The sequence below is a fragment of the Perognathus longimembris genome, chromosome 6, assembly GCF_023159225.1.
Source record: "Perognathus longimembris pacificus isolate PPM17 chromosome 6, ASM2315922v1, whole genome shotgun sequence".
Taxonomy (NCBI): Eukaryota; Metazoa; Chordata; class Mammalia; order Rodentia; family Heteromyidae; genus Perognathus; species Perognathus longimembris.
This window is the reverse complement of record NC_063166.1, coordinates 85,113,250-85,125,814: the sequence shown is the minus strand read 5'-3', so window position 1 is coordinate 85,125,814 and position 12,565 is coordinate 85,113,250. Positions and strand designations below refer to the sequence as shown.

General features: G+C 51.6%; 1 protein-coding gene across 1 annotated transcript in view; it reads left to right on the top strand.

The window, feature by feature from the left end:
• Positions 1-12,565, top strand: part of Taf4 (TATA-box binding protein associated factor 4) — a 60,232-nt gene that overhangs the window by 36,232 nt on the left and 11,435 nt on the right. Inside the window, 9 exon segments of the mRNA XM_048349689.1 lie at positions 624-746; positions 2,649-2,738; positions 3,499-3,708; positions 5,960-6,107; positions 6,684-6,798; positions 9,163-9,332; positions 9,664-9,794; positions 10,763-10,888; positions 11,833-11,889. Of these exon segments, the coding sequence (XP_048205646.1) occupies positions 624-746; positions 2,649-2,738; positions 3,499-3,708; positions 5,960-6,107; positions 6,684-6,798; positions 9,163-9,332; positions 9,664-9,794; positions 10,763-10,888; positions 11,833-11,889 (1,170 nt within the window).

Below are 12,565 nucleotides of genomic sequence, written 5' to 3'. Positions count from 1 at the left end.
CTCGTACAGCCTCTGAGGTGGGAGAGTTTAGGATTCTGGGATCCCTCATCCCGTTTCCACGAAGTAGTGTCGGAGAGCAGGGCTCTGTAAGGGGCAAGAGGACACAGCTCTTGTTGTGCTGCTTCAGTAAGGTCTTAGACCTTGTAGGAGTACCAGTGTATGCAGACTGGGGGCAGTGGGCAGTTATTTCTGTTTATATTTCCACTGCTTTTCCTTGATCTAATAAGTCTTCAGACGAACTGAAGTCATGCTTTGTAACTTTGCTCTTCATGTTTTTTTGCTAAGTATTTTCCATCCTTTTTAGAGGCTATATCATGATTTTGTTCCTTTAGTTAGGTGTCAGTTTCTTTTCATGGTCCCCAGTATTCGGACTGCATCTTTGTGGACTCATCTTTTCATACCCATGGCCATTCTGTGAGTTGCATTCCCCAAAGGGGAATTGCTGGGCTGAGGGGGCTGCAAACTCGGTGCACCCTCAGAGTTAGCTTCCACCTCCCGAGCAGCCTGCAGGAGAGGTGGCATGATTCCCTGAAAGAAGTTACATTCACTTCTCAACCAGAGGCAAGGGTGGAAAGCTTTCATAGCTTTTTTACCTGTGTCTTTAAAAAAAAATTTTATTCTAGGAAACCATGGAAAACGTGAAGAAATGCAAAAATTTTCTGTCTACGTTAATAAAACTGGCCTCATCCGGTAAACAGTCTACAGAGACAGCAGCTAATGTGAAAGAACTAGTGCAGAATTTACTGGTAAGAAACGGACACCAAGTTCCCTTTGTCTCAGAGCTCCAGAGCTTCACCACGGGAGGCCTGGAGGCAGGCCAGAGCCCCTGGCCGGTTCTGGGTGGAGGGAGGAGGTGTGTTCATCTGCGGGGGGGGGGGGGGGGGGGGGCAGCTCCCTGCAGGACCCTCCTTCCTGAGGTCTGGGTAGTGCGTGGACTCGATGGGGCGAGTTATGTGAAGGGTTAGCACCCCAGTAGTTTCCTGCTGCTCGCACTGGAGAGCTTTCTAGCATCAGAAAGGACGCTGTGGAGCCTTCCTTTCAGCAGCAGTTGGCTGTTTCTTGAGTGTCACAGGATACTTACAGCACATTAAGTGGGGTGGATGTTCTCTCTTCCCTCCCTCATTTGTATTACCTCTTGTTTCCTTGGGATGGGGGAGGGGGGGAAAGGGCCAGGGAGTGGTATGGGGATTTGAAACTAGGACCACATAGCTCTACCATTTCAACCATACCCAGCACCCAGGGCCCCCCCCCTTTTTTTTTTGCCGGTCTTGGGGCTTGAACTCATGGCCTGGGTGCTGTCCCTAAAGTTTTCTATTCAAGGCTAGCACTTTACCACTTGAGCCACAGCACCACGTGCACCACTTTTGGCTCTTCCTGATAGTTTATTGGAGATAAGAGCCTCATGTATTTTCCTTCTCCTGCTGGCCTTGAGCCTTGCTCCTCAGATCTCAGCCTCCTGAGTAGCTAGGATTACAGGTGTAAGCCATCAGCCTGGTGCCCCAGCCCCCCCCTTTTTTTTTTGCCAGTCCTGGGGCTTGAACTCAGGGCCTGAGCACCGTCCTTGGCTCCTTTTTGCTCAAGGCTTACACTCTACCACTTGAGCCCCAGCGCCACTTACGGCTTTTTCTATATATGTGGTGCTGGGGAATCGAACCCAGGGCTTCATGTATACGAGGCCAGCACTTTACCACTAGGCCACATTCCCAGGCCCCCATGCCCTCCCCCTTTTGTTTAATTAGTTTTCAGTTTAGGGTCTTCTTAGTGGAGGCCAGCCTTGGACCAAGATCCTCCCAATCCCTCTCAAGTCGCTGTGATTGTAGGCGCGAGCTAGGAGTCTTCCTCACTTTGGAGCGCCTGAGGCATGGCTGTTCCCTCTGCAGGGCCCAGCACAGGTGGACCGTCCTTACAGAACTGAAGTGGCAGAGCTGCCACTTCCAGGCGCCCTTCTCTTTTCTTTAACCCACAAGTTCCAGACCCCAGATTTCTGTTACTGCACAGCCCTTTGCTCTTCCTACTCCTGCCTTGTGGTCTATCTCTGGTCAGGCCTGGGCAGATACTGCAGTCTGCAATAGCCACTGTCTCTGCCCTTCTGCAGAGCAGCTTGGCTAGCCTCTGCCTACCTCTCAGGGCCAGCCCAATTCAAAGTACTGCCTGTCTTGCTCCACTTTCCAGACTTTATATCAGACTTCTTTAAGTTCCTAGAGAGAGTTGCTTATAGGTGCTCGTTTCCCCTCAGGTGCTGTGCAGGTATGCGTGTAGATTCCGGCCCTTCCTGACAGGTGCCCTGACTGGGCTGATGCTGCCTTTTTCCTGTGTATCCAGTGCTAAGTTTGGCAGTGCACTTAGTACTCTGAGATGCCTGCATCTCCTACCATGGTGCCTGGTATTAAAGTGGTTCCTTTTGAGCCCTAAGTGGCAATAGGTAATATGGAAGAAACAAACTTGCAGAAGGTGGAGGAGAAGACAGGTAACGTAGCCAGCTGAAGGCTGGAGACTTCAGTGGCTGTGCAGAATCGATTATTGCAGCATTGCAGCCTTCTGACTTGCCCTAACTGCTCTCAAGACAACCAGACGAGAGCACAATAGAGTTAGAAATGTGCATGGAGTAGTACTCACTGAAGAATGTCAATGTGGATTTTATTTTTAAGGATGGAAAAATCGAAGCCGAAGATTTTACTAGCAGGTTATACCGAGAACTTAATTCTTCACCTCAACCTTACCTTGTGCCTTTCCTGAAGGTAATTGAATGGTGCACCAGCAGGGCCTAGTCTAGGGACACAGAGGCGACCTGCCTAGGTGGGGAGGGGAGCCTGGGGTGCCCAGGACAGCACGTCAGGTTTTCTGTTTAGAAGGGGCTTTTCTGTAGAAAACATGCGAGCTTTAGTGGGGCTCACCGGGGCTCTACAGGCCTGGCAGTCCTACTGAATTTGAGGGGTCCTTATGCCCCTGGGGTGTGGGGTGGGAACTTTTTCTAGTAGGGTGGGCCTCCTGTCATGTTCGATTCTACCTCAGATAATCATCAATAGTGTGTTTATAAGACCTTAAAAAAAACACTCATTAAAAAAAATGCTAACTCGCAAAGGGAAGTTCTTGGTGACAGTGGGAGAGGCAGGCATCACAGATGCTTCCAAGAAGGCATTTTCAGCTGGAAGACATTTTTCCTAAAAGGTTATACTCCTGAAAAAAAAATTTTTGAGTCGGTTGTGGGGCTTGAACTCGGGGCCTGAGCGCTGTCCCTGAGCTCTTTTGCCCGGGGCTGGCACTCTACTACTTTGAGCCATGGCACCATGGCCCAGGTTTGCTGGTGGTTAATTGGAGATAAAAATCTCATGGACTTTGCTGCCTTGGCTGCCTTTGAACCATGGCTCTCAGATCTCATTCCCGAGTAGCTAGGATTATAGGTGGGAGCTACCAGCACCTGCCACAGGCTTGTGAATTTTTATGAAAGGAGCAGTGGTGCTCAAGCAGTCCCTGACCCCTGTGTCTGTGTGTCCCCAGAGGAGCTTACCCGCCTTGAGACAGCTGACTCCCGACTCCGCGGCCTTTATCCAGCAGAGCCAGCAGCAGCCGCCACCAGCCTCGCAGGCCACCACGGCCCTCACAGCTGTGGTGCTGAGCAGCTCGGTGCAGCGCACAGCCGGGAAGACGGCTGCCTCAGTGACCAGCGCCCTCCAGCCCCCTGTCATCAGCCTCACCCAACCCACACAGGTTGGCGTTGTCCAGCAGGCATTGGCCACACCAGCAGGGCTCAGCCCTTTCCAGAGCAGGCCAAAAGCTCCTATTGGGAAGGAGCTTGGCTGTTGTCTTAAGTCATTGAAGTTGGAGTGGTGGTCAAGGCCTTGTGGCTTTATATTTGTTTTTCCTAGAAGAAAGTGAGTCTGTAGACACGTCACTTCCATCGATGGGTATTCCTAATCTGAGTGAACACAGTGCTGATTTAGCAAGCCTTCTAAGAGAAGGACAATCACCAAAAAAAGAGCCCTGGACCAGGCTGGGCCAGGTTGGATGGATTATTCTTACCTTTGTGGTCTGGGCAATTCTCAGGTGTGAGGCCTGGGCTTGCTGCCAGGTAACTTATGTATTTGTGGCATGGATTTGGGTTTATTTTTGATTCCTTTGTAGAAAGTTAGGTTCTGAATGCATTCCTGCCAAGGCTCCACAAATCCAGAAAGGCAGTTGTACAATGTCACGGGTGTTGGGCTGGGTATAATTCAGTAGTAGAGCCCATACCTAGCATTGGTGAGGCCCTGGCTTCCATCCCCAGCAGTGTATTAAAAAAATATTAAAGAGGTTTTGTTTTTCCAGATGAGGCTTAAAAATGTGAAATAGTGTAGGCCTCTGGTTGTTCAAGAAGGATGTGTCGTTTAATGGCCTCCTTACAGGGGTCTAGGCTCCATGAAAGGAGCTCGCTCCTCTTCTTGGAGAAAGCTTGCATGTGTTCTGCTTGTTAGCATTGAGAACACGGCAGAGGGATTGGAGGCAGGGAAGTGGGCGGGGGTAGGGCGGAAGGTCCCATTGAAAGGTAGGGCTCTCCTACGTCCCTCTGACACCACAGGTGTAGGGCGTGTAGGGCTTGTGGTGCCCTTTGCTTTAACCCAGTCTGAGAGTCTGTTATTTACCAACCCATGAGCTAATTTCCCCCCTTTCTTGAAGCCCTTAATAAGCCCTCCGTTGTGAGGTTCTGGCCTCTGGTGTTTAGTTATGTCAGTGGCATCGTGTTTTACTCCTTTTCTCTCTTGTATTTAGGGCAGAGCCTTGCTCTGGTGGAAGCTGGGCCGGCTTCTAACTTGTGATGCTCCCCCCTGAGTCTCCTAGGGTAGCAGAATGACAGGCGTGCACTACCATGCCCAGCTCCTAGCAGAGTGTCTGTGTGTGTAGCCAGCAGGCCAGTGGACTGGTGCGAATGGGACGCGTTTCTTGACTACAGGCTTGATGTGCTTTTTTATGGCCACATGCTTGGGAGGCAGGCGCTCCACCACTTCAGTGACATATTCACATATCCCCAGCCATTTCTTTTTTTTGTTGATGCTGGGATATTTGAACTCACGTGTGGCACACTTTTTAGTGGCAGGCCTATCAGGCCTGAGCTACCTGGAGCTTGTTCATGGTTTAGTGCAGGTGCTGGCCCTGTGAGTCTGGTGATGCAGAGGGCAACCACGAAGGCAGTTTGTGAGTTTGGATTTGTGCCCTGCAGGGCTGCACGCATGCTGGAGGAGCGCCCTGACGCTAAGCCACGCCTCGGCCTCCTGAAGCAGCTTTGTAGAGGCTGGAGACCTCCCTGTAGAAGGCCAGCCCAGTGGTCTGTGGAAAGGCCGCGTGGGGCTGCGCAGCGTCCACCATGAGTCTGGGCCTGCCTGGGCCCCACCTCCAGGACGGGGGCCCCAGAGCACAGGAAGTGGGTGGTGTGGCAGCTCGTGGAGACTGCCGTGTGACTGGGGTGACAGGACAGTGGAGGCACGCGTGCCCTGAGGTCAGGCCCTCAGCCCCGGCAGTGTGGCTCAAGCCTAACTCCTGGAGTGGTGAGGGGGAGTGGCCACGGTGCGCAGCGGGGCCAGGTTCAGGGCAGGACTCGGAAATCTACTCTCAGGCCAATAGAAGTCACCTGGCATTTTATAAAAAGCCTAGAAGAGGAATTAAACATCTGACCTCTGGCCACCAGGCGACAGGGTCACTCTTGTGATGGAAGAGGAGAGAGGTGTACCCCAAGAGGTCTGAGCTCAGCACTGCTGGGCTGCCGCCTCCGCGGTGGGCCTGGGCCCAGTGCACCTGCTGCGCTGTGACACCCTTCTGTCCAGGCTCCTTGTGGAACGTGGGCCCGGGGCTCTCAGTGGGCCAGGTTTCCTATCTTGGGCTTGAGGTGCACAGAGGTTTCCCTGGAGATTTTTGCAGGGTGGGGGTGTGGAGACCAGACTCTGGCCCTTGGGGAGAATGCTCATGTGCTCTGCTGGCTCTGCCCCAGGTGATCCAGCAGCCCCCCAAGCCTGGAGCCCTGATCCGGCCCCCGCAGGTGACCTTGACACAGACACCCATGGTCGCATTGCGGCAGCCTCACAACCGGATCATGCTCACCACACCTCAGCAGATCCAACTGAACCAGCTGCAGCCAGGTGAGGCCCGGCTCCAGCTACCTGAGACCAGGGCTGGGCCCAGAGCCGCCTGGCAGTGGGGTGGCGTCTTGTCTTATTTTATTTTTATGTTCTGTGTTCTTTTATTATTGTGGTAAGTTATATGTAACGAAACTCACCATTTTAATTATATGTTAATAACTGTTAGTACGACAGTAATCAACTCATGATTTTAGACATTACGTGTGTGTGTGCCACTGTTACTTTCTTTTCCGTGGGCAGTGTCATTCATTGCCCAGGCTGGCCCTGAACTCCTCGCCTGAAGCACTCCTCTGCCTGGCCTCCCAAGCATCTGGGGCTGCAGGTGTATATCACTTTGCTGGGCTCACTGTGAGTTTCTTTGTCAGCAAGCGTTCCTGCACTTCAAAGTCTGGGGGAATACAGGATGATAAATGTTTGAGAGATGCAGTGCAAACTTTTAAACTGGTTTAACGCTTTCGCAAACTTTGTTGTAGCTAGTTAGGAGGTGACAGCTTCTCCTTTGGCCTGTAACTAGCTCTGGAGCAAGGTGGTGAGCATCCGGGAACAGCCTCTAGTCTCCACGTCTTTGCTTTTCAGTCCCTGTGGTGAAACCCACCGTGTTACCTGGAACCAAAGCCCTTTCCACTGTCTCGGCACAAGCAGCAGCTGCACAGAAGAACAAGCTCAAGGAGCCCGGGGGAGGCTCGTTTCGGTAAGGACTGAGCGGTGCGTACGGCCGGGGGTGCTGCTCTCCACCCTGGCCTCGGATCTTCCGGGACTGAGTGCCTGGCAGCCCGGAGCCTTCTGCCTGTGCTCTGGTGCTTTCCCCTGTGAGTGGGGTAGCTGTATCTCCCCTCTCCAGTGTCACAGCACAGCAAACTAAGCTCATCACCCCTCAGAGCACAGTCATTTCATAGCTGATGATTCACCCTCAGATCATTTAAGACTGACAGCCAGTCCACATCTCCTAGAGCCCGAGAGTGACCTTGCTCTAGGCACTGGGCACATTGCAGGACGTTCCATGTGGAGTGATTTTCCTCCTCCAAGACACTTCAGCCCTAAACCCACCAGGAGGGCTGGGCAGACTTGGGGATCCACAGTAGCCCAAGTGCAGCCAGGGCACCAATGGGGTGAGAAGCATCCTTTGCACTGTGGCAGTCTGTCAGCTTGAGGGGCGGGCAGGGAGGTGCACATTCATCAGAAGTTAAGTCCTGGCTCCTGGACTCTGGCTTCTTCCAGTTGGGGATAGAACAGAGGCAGAGTGGCTTTGGATTATCAGAATCAGAGGTAGAGGGTAGATCAGGGTAGAGGTGAGAGCCCTAAGCCTCATTCCTTAGAGCTTCCTTTCGATCCTTCTTTCCTTCTTTCTTTCTGTCATGGGGCTTGAACTCTGGGCCTGGGCGCTGTCCTTAAGCTCTTCAGCTCAAGGCTAGTGCTCTACCACTTACTTGAGCCACAGCACCACTTCTGGTTTCCTGGTGGTTCATTGGAGATGAGAGTCTCACAGACTTTCCTGCCTGGGCTGGCTTTGAATCATGATCCTCAGATCTCAGCCTCCTGAGTAGTCAGATTAGGTTTTCTAAAAGACATTTTTCTAACACAAGGATGAAGGTTTCTCCAAGAAGAGGCTGTCTGTAGTGCGTGGATGAGCTGAGGCCAGTCAGTCATATTGGAGAAAGGGATAGAGACCTGACAGCCAACACAGCCTCCCTCCCGTGCCCAGGCTGGGCTCTGCAGTAGTGGAGGGTCAGTGTTGGGGAGATGTCAGCCACTGAATGACATGGAGCCAGCAAGAGGAAGATGTGGGCGCATAACTTCAGAGGACTCACCAGCTACAGACCACTAAAGAGGAGGCACCTGCAGAGGGGGCTTAGTGGAGCCCTGTCACAGGTCCAGCAGGAATGAGGCTGTAACCTGCCAAGTGCTAAGGTCAGAGGATCAAAGAAAGGCCAAGGGACATTGAGTGGAGGGAAGGAAGTGTGTGTGGTTGGTCTACGGCCCCTCCTGCTGGGAAGGACACGCATGGCCGTGTGAGCAGGTCACTGCAGGGTCTTTGTGTAGGGTGCCCTTGTCCAGGAAGTACAGGCAGGCTCTGGGCTATCAGGGATGGGGGGAGGGGGTCTCATATCACCAGTGTGTTCTTAGATGGCTCAGGGAGAGGTTTGGTGTTTTTTTTTTTTTGGTACTGGTATTTGAATTCAGGTCCTCAGGTCCTTTTGCTTGTACCTCTGGGGCCATGTCTCGAGGAGAATTCTCAAGCACTGTACCACTAAGCCACATTCCCAGCCCAATAGAGTGCTTGCCTAGCATACATGAAGCCCTAGGTTCGATTCCTCAGTACCACATAAACAAAAAAGGCCGGAAGTGGCGCTGTGACTCAAGTGGTAGAGCGCTAGCCTTGAGCAAAAAGAAGCCAGGGACAGTGCTCAGGCCCTGAGTTCAAAGCCCACGACTGGCCAAAAAAAAGAAGAAGAATTTTTATATTATTTATAAAGGTGATGGATGGGTGGGTTCCAGTTACATAAGTTAGGTAATGAGTACATTTCTTTGTGGACAATGTCACTCCTTCCCTGGCTCTCCCAGTTTTTCCCTCTTGTCCCCCACTGACAAGCTGTATAGTTTATTTTCAACTTAGTATCTAGTGAGTGCCATTCATGCATTTGTTCACTGTTTGTCCCTTCTTGCCCCCCTCAAAGACAAACGAGACAAAAAGAAAAGAAAACCAAAACAGCCACAAAGGCAAACCCCTCTTGTTAGATGTCAGGTGCTGTGCAGACATCCTCACAGCTCTAGTGCTCCTGGTTTTCCTTTCTCTAGACATGGCACAGCTGTGGTCAAGGCTCCTCCACATAGCCATTTATGGACTTGCATCCAGCTCTGATTTCACACAGCTCTTTCTTGAAAAAGAACAGGTTAATTTTCACAGAAGGCCACAAGATACCTTCTCTGGATGTCAGGACACAGACAGTGGGACCGTCTCCTGTATCCTACCTGCTCAACCCCATCAGACCAACCTCGACACTATGGCTGATGAACTCCTCGGACAGCTAGAAAGACCCCTTTCTCTTCTCTTCAGGGATGATGATGACATCAATGATGTTGCATCGATGGCTGGAGTAAACCTGTCGGAAGAAAGTGCAAGAATACTGGCCACGAACTCTGAGTTGGTGGGGACGCTGACCCGGTCCTGTAAGGATGACACCTTCCTACTCCCTGCACCTTTGCAAAGGAGGATGTTGGAAATAGGTACGGCAGTGCCCCTGTCGCCCGGCGTGTGCTCCATGACAGAGACTCGTGAGGTAGCTCCCTGGCAGCTCCACTGTGTGTGGCCACAGGTGGGCGTGCCCTTGTCTCCTCGTGGGCTCCTCATGCGTAGCTCTTTGGTGGATGGTGATGGTTCTCAGGAAGTGCTGCCTGGGCTGCTCTGTTGGTGCTGACACAGACAGTGGCCGTTCTCCCTGCCAGCCTGCCTGAGCTGCTCTGGGCAGCGCAGTACTTGCTGGGAGAGGAAAAAGAGGGAAGTGGGCGCAGAGAAAACTGCGAATAGCTGGAAGTGCTCTTTCTGTCTGTCCTGCAGGTAAAAAGCATGGCATCACGGAATTGCACCCAGACGTAGTAAGTTACGTGTCCCACGCCACACAGCAGAGGCTACAGAATCTTGTAGAAAAAATATCTGAAACGGCTCAGCAAAAAAACTTCTCTTACAAGGTAATGGGGCTTCTTTTCCTGAGGAGAGTGTCTTCCTCTTGTCACTTTCCTACTAGAGGTATCTGGAAGCCACCTTTCTAGGACCTGGCAGGGAAAGGGTGTCCCAAAGCCCCGCGTGCTCCCTGCACATGGTGTTCTGGGTGTTGTGTCGCCCTGGGCTGAGACGGGAGGGCGTGCTCTGAAGGCCTGTGCTTCGGAAGATGAACTGTTAGCTTTGGAAACTGCTGTCTTCCACCCTTGTTCAGCCACAGGGCTCCTAGCATCGGCGGGCACTGGACCCTTCCCTGGGCCGTGAACCGAACCTGCACGCCCCAGAGTGGCTGTAGTCCTCTGTTCATGGGGCAGCTCTCCAGGCCAAATATGTATTCCTCTTGAGTTGAATGAATGCTGTTGTGGAGGGCGCGGTGAGCAGCTAGGAACTGTGCAGGCAGCTGCTGCTGCGGGTGGCGTCCCGTGCCCTCGGCGGTGCGTTTGGAGTAAACGCTGTGCTTTGAAAACACTTGTTTGTTATGAGTGAGAATCTTAAATGATGTCAAAATTACTGGGCAGCATCAAAGAATATAAAACGGACATTTCCATGAGGTTGCAAGGTTTCCTGGGTGAGACTTTGCCCTGGTGTGGTGCATGGAATCATGCAGTGAGATGCGCGGAGGTCACTTGCTGCCAGCTGGGACCTGGACTGAGGGGCAGGGAGGTGCGGTGGAGGCTCTGAGGGGCAGGGAGGCGCTGTGGGGAGCTGTGGAGGCTCTGAGGGGCAGGGAGGCGCTGTGGGGAGCTGTGGAGGCTCTGAGGGGCAGGGAGGAGCTGTGGAGGCTCTGAGGGGCAGGGAGGCGCTGTGGAGGCTCTGAGGGGCAGGGAGGAGCTGTGGAGGCTCTGAGGGGCAGGGAGGCGCTGTGGAGGCTGTCCAGCTTGGCCAGCCCAGTCTTTGTGACGACACATTTTTTCACCTTTCTTTTTTTCTTTTGCAGGATGATGACAGGTATGAACAGGCAAGTGATGTCCGGGCTCAGCTCAAGTTTTTTGAGCAACTTGACCAGATTGAAAAGCAGAGGAAAGATGAGCAAGAGAGGGAGATCCTGATGCGGGCAGCCAAGGCGAGTGACGGCGCTGCTGCCCGGCCTCCTGCGGGCACGCCCTCTCATATCTAGTACACGCACCCCGACTCCCGTGGCCACAGCTCTGTTTTGGGTTTTTCTTGAAGACAAGCGGATGCTTAGGGCTGTGAGTGGAGCCGCAGGGAGGCCTTGTTCCCACGGTGTTCTCCTCCTGTCTGCCAATGTGCACATGGGTGGGTCTGTGCTGCAGACTGTGGCTCTTCAGCCTAGAACACCAGAGTCACATGCGGCACACTGCCCTGGCGGAGCCCATCAGAAACAGGCCTGCATTCCACAGAGACTTCCTGAAACCTTGGCGATCACTTGCTGAGGGGCAGGAGCAGTCCCTGCGCCCGGACCCTGTCCCGACTCCACTGTGTCATGGAGTCATAGGCATTATACTAAACTGGCACTTTTTCATGATAGACAGTTGGCATTTTTTTCCTTTTTTTTTTTTTTTTAAATTCCTGTTTATGTGGTGCTGAGGAATTGAACCCCGAGCCTTGTCCATGCTAGGCGAGCACTCTGCCACTAAGCCACCTTCCCAGCCCTACCATCTAAATTTCAATTTTTGGATTTATGCATTTAAAAAGATGTAAAACGTATTCAGCAATATGGTTTAGATGCTACTGTAAAATGAATTTAAGCCAGGTGCTGGTGGTTCACACCTGTAATCCTAGCTACTCAGCAGGCTAAGATCTGAGGATCAAGGTTCAAAGCCATCCCAGTCAGGAAAGTTCGTGAGATTCTTATCTCCAGTGAACCACCAGAAAATCAGAAGTGGCGTGGTGGCTCAAATGGTAGAGTGCTAGCCTTGAGCTGAAGAGCTCGGGGACAGTGCCAGAGTTCAAGCCCCACAACCGACCAAAAAAATTTTTTTTTATTTGTTGGAGATAAATATTTAAGATTATAACTTGTTTTCCCTTTTCTCCTTTCAAAAATAGTCTCGATCCAGACAAGAAGATCCAGAGCAATTAAGGTTGAAACAGAAGGCAAAAGAGGTAAGCTTTTTTTTTTTTTTTTTTTTTGCGCCAGTCCTGGGCCTTGGACTCAGGGCCTGAGCACTGTCCCTGGCTTCTTCCCGCTCAAGGCTAGCACTCTGCCACTTGAGCCACAGCGCCGCTTCTGGCCGTTTTCTGTATACGTGGTGCTGGGGAATCGAACCTAGGGCCTCGTGTATCCGAGGCAGGCACTCTTGCCGCTAGGCTATATCCCCAGCCCCAAGAGGTAAGCTTTTTAGTCCTGGACTTTTCACCATATAACTCCATATTTGTGTTCATCCTCGATATCCAACTGAAAAAAGAAACTTTGAGAAAACTATGGAATTTCAGAACTGGGATATTCATGTAGCTATTTATAGTGTTGTAACAAGTAATACCAGGTCAAAGGTATTTTTCCTGTGTAGTTTGTGTCTAGCTTTTAGATTTAATGATGATATTTCTAAACTTGTATAGTTTTCTGAGTCTTCTAAGGTGAGTTTGAACTGCATTCATTCATTCATTGATCACTCATGGTAGTACAGCGTTTGAACCAAGGGTCTGTGCCTGCTTAGGCAAGCAGTCTACTACTTGATATAAACATCTAGTCACCCATTGCTTTTTCAATGTTCTTAATTTTTGTGGCTATAGAATATGGTTAGTTTTTTTTCTCTATTAAAGCTAAAACATTAAAGAAATT